Source organism: Pinus tabuliformis, chromosome 1_2 (genome assembly GCF_031772625.1).
Source record: "Pinus tabuliformis cultivar Carrire ecotype Pingquan chromosome 1_2, CPIR1, whole genome shotgun sequence".
In the NCBI taxonomy this organism is placed as follows: Eukaryota; Viridiplantae; Streptophyta; class Pinopsida; order Pinales; family Pinaceae; genus Pinus; species Pinus tabuliformis.
In genome coordinates, this window is record NC_142298.1 from 667751321 (window position 1) to 667754690 (window position 3370).

Genomic DNA, 3370 nt, shown 5'->3' on the forward strand with positions numbered 1-3370 from the left:
ACCAACACCAACGAGGGGAGATGTTCTCAGGAGGCAGCAAATTATCAGATTGGAGTTTGCTTGTTCTGTATCTGTTAGGTGTCATGCTCATTCTCTTTCCCTTTCCTGTGATTATTCTCGTATGCTCTTACCTCAAGGAGTCCATGCGTGGGCCCCTTTCTGAAGGTCGAGAAAGAAACACATCACAGGATGTTCGTAATGAAGATGGGGTGAACCAGAGCACGGAGGATATCTCAAAACATTCTGATGAACATTACGACATGAGAGTGACTGTGACTATGGCCAGCGATGAGAGGCCAACCTTCCTTGGTAAACCCACTTCTATGGTAAACCCACTTCCATTTCAGATCTGAAATTATCCATATTGGCATGGGTGACATTACAGAGGAAGGAGAAATAAGTAGTCCCGCGGAGGAAGAAGTGCCTAATAGCCTTCGTGTAGCAGTGGATGCGTTGCCATCATTAGCTGTGGTTAGCGAAGAAAGTGAAAGCAGTGATGGAGACATGTGCTCAATTTGTCACGAAACGTTTTCCAGTGAAGAGCCTGCAAAAGAATTGCCATGCCAACACCTCTATCACTCGAAGTGCATTCTCTTATGGCTTCACCGCAGAAATTCTTGTCCAATGTGTAGATCTGAATTTTCTTCTTTAACCGAGCTACTGCTTTCTCCAACGAATACATTTGATTATAATTTCTTGCTGAAAGTAAACATTTAACTTCAAATTAGATTTAGAAATCCATTCAACATGACAAGCTCACAAAAACTTAAACCCTGATGTTCACATTCATCACTCTGCTGTCTTTTAACTATGCAAATTAGACTTGCAAAAATAATATAATCCAGAACCTAGGCATTGAGGCCAGTATAGGCATGATACCATTGAAGAATTTGCCGCAACATAAAACCTATAAAGAAAACAGATGAGGTATAACTTTCTCTTATTTCATTTTTTACTCTAAATTTATTAGAGTAAGATGACTATATTTGAGTTTCCAACAAAATATGAAACATATACACACAAATATCTTACCTCAGCTGACAAATCTACATTATTAAAATCAAGAATGAATAAAAACCTCAAGGCAGTGAGGGGTGGAAGGGATTTTAATTAACTACGGCTGCGGCCATAGAAGTGGGTTTACCAAGGAAGGTTGGCCTCTCATCGCTGGCCATAGTCACAGTCACTCTCATGTCGTAATGTTCATCAGAATGTTTTGAGATATCCTCCGTGCTCTGGTTCACCCCATCTTCATTACGAACATCCTGTGATGTGTTTCTTTCTCGACCTTCAGAAAGGGGCCCACGCATGGACTCCTTGAGGTAAGAGCATACGAGAATAATCACAGGAAAGGGAAAGAGAATGAGCATGACACCTAACAGATACAGAACAAGCAAACTCCAATCTGATAATTTGCTGCCTCCTGAGAACATCTCCCCTCGTTGGTGTTGGTATCCTTCCTGCAAGGCCTGCACGACGAAATTCCGTTATAGCAAGGTATTAGAAAGCTATACGATTTTCAGAACACACAAAACCATAAAATGTAAGAAACAGAGACGCACAATCAAAACTTCAAGAACATCAAGATGAAGATGAAGACTGCCAAGTACAAAAGATGCCGTGCCCATTACAGCTGATAACAGTACAGAATTTTTGCTGAATGATATTTGATGGCTGAGATTTTAAAATCTCAACGATGATGTCTTTGTCTTCTTAGGCGTAAAGATCCCCCAATTTGGCGGTGCAGAATTCATCCAAAACCTTGGTTTGGCAGCTTCAACGTGTATATTTTGCAGTACCATGTCGGGAGCCGAGGAGAAAAAAAGCTTCAACTACACGTCCTGCATGACAATGCTCAGCAGGCCCCTGATGTGTTCGACGAAGGTGTCTTTGGACTAAAGCTTCAACTTTCTTGAATGAAAATGTAACGCCGAATTCACCGAGATTACGCGGTTTCAATTTCAAATTTCAAACCAACTTAGAATAATGAATGGCCCGGTTCAAGTTCTTGTTTCGGCGGGTTTCCAAATTCAAATGAGTGTACGGTCTGGTGGTGGCATTCAAGGCGGAGGCAACCGACTGACCGACGTGTGCCTGCACGCCAGAGTGGAGGCCAAAGTGGAGGCGGGCAGGGTCGATGGGCAGGAGCACGGCAGACGGCAGAGTCGCCGGAGCTGTGTGCCCTGTAATCGCCGGAGAGGGATGCATGCTATGATACATGGTCGAACATGGAAGGGCCCCATGACGTCGAGGAGGCTGTCTGCCGCTGTCAGAGGGTGTAAGGACATAGCATTAACTTTGCTATGGAGGTGGAAATAGGAACTGCCAGATCAAACATAGGAAAGGAATTTCAAAAATTGACGGCTCCTCCGGACTGTCTGAAAGTTAAGAATAATAAAAATTATGGGGGAATGAAACAGAGTGACATCACCAGGAGGGGGCCGGGAGATAGAAACCGGCAGTCGGAAACAGATTTCAGCCTGAAAAAAACCAGGAGAATCGGAAGGAAGCGATCGAAGGCCGATCCGGGAGACACCAGGAAAGAGACGAAACGGAAGCAAAAAACAGGCGTCCCAGACCAAACGAATAGAGAAAGACCTTCACGTAGCTTCTTCACGGCATACTACGCAGCAACAAAACAATACACAGATGCACCACCATGGACCTAGTCTGAAACGAACATCTGAACACGGCTTTGAAATGACTATATAATTCTGAACCTTTAAAGCCGAAGCCCTCAACCAGTTCAAAACCATCCCTTACGTTCAAATTATGGAGTGGAGCAGTAAAAGCGTACAGAAACTTTCATAAAGATAAAAGCATTCAGGCAAAACAAGAGTAAACAAGCGCATCTCTCATTTCGACATATCCTTCCTGAGACAAAACATTCATATATAGCTCATAAACTTTTAGAAAAACTTCACTGACCTGGGTTCGCAGGCGTGACGAGAACAGAGTGCAGCATACAAAACAACATCGACGTATCCATCCTCCAGAAAACAGGGCCGAATTATAAACCAGATAGACTGAAAGGCTCGAGGAAGTAAGTGAGAAACCACTGCGGCAGAGGCGCACAGCGGGGAGGGACAGAGCAGACAAGAAAACTTTCTCCTCGAAGAAAAAGCTGGTTAAATCATTTGGTAAGTGGAGAGGAGGCGCACCCAGCCTTCCTCGAGAGACAGATGTCAGCAAAGACAAATGCATGGAGAGCTCAAAACGTGGCATTTTCTTGGCAGGCAACGTTTTGGAAGGATCATATGAAGGGCTCACCTGTTACCGAGCATAAACGTTTTCTGGTTGGCCGCACTCCATTGCTCGCCAGCACCACGAGACCCAGCTCGCCAGCTCCTTCCTTTTGATCGTCGTTTTG

The 3370-nt window shown here is 44.2% G+C and overlaps 1 protein-coding gene across 1 annotated transcript; it reads right to left on the reverse strand.

Annotated features, from left to right (window-relative positions):
• Positions 1–377: 377 nt before the first annotated feature.
• On the reverse strand, positions 378–1466 carry LOC149207457 (uncharacterized). Its single transcript, XM_089393900.1, has 2 exons — positions 1145–1466; positions 378–699 (listed from the first exon to the last, which is right to left on the reverse strand). Exons 1-2 carry the CDS (start codon positions 1431–1433, stop codon positions 473–475), a joined length of 516 nt encoding a protein of 171 aa, XP_089250026.1. The 5' UTR covers positions 1434–1466; the 3' UTR covers positions 378–472.
• Positions 1467–3370: the final 1904 nt, after the last annotated feature.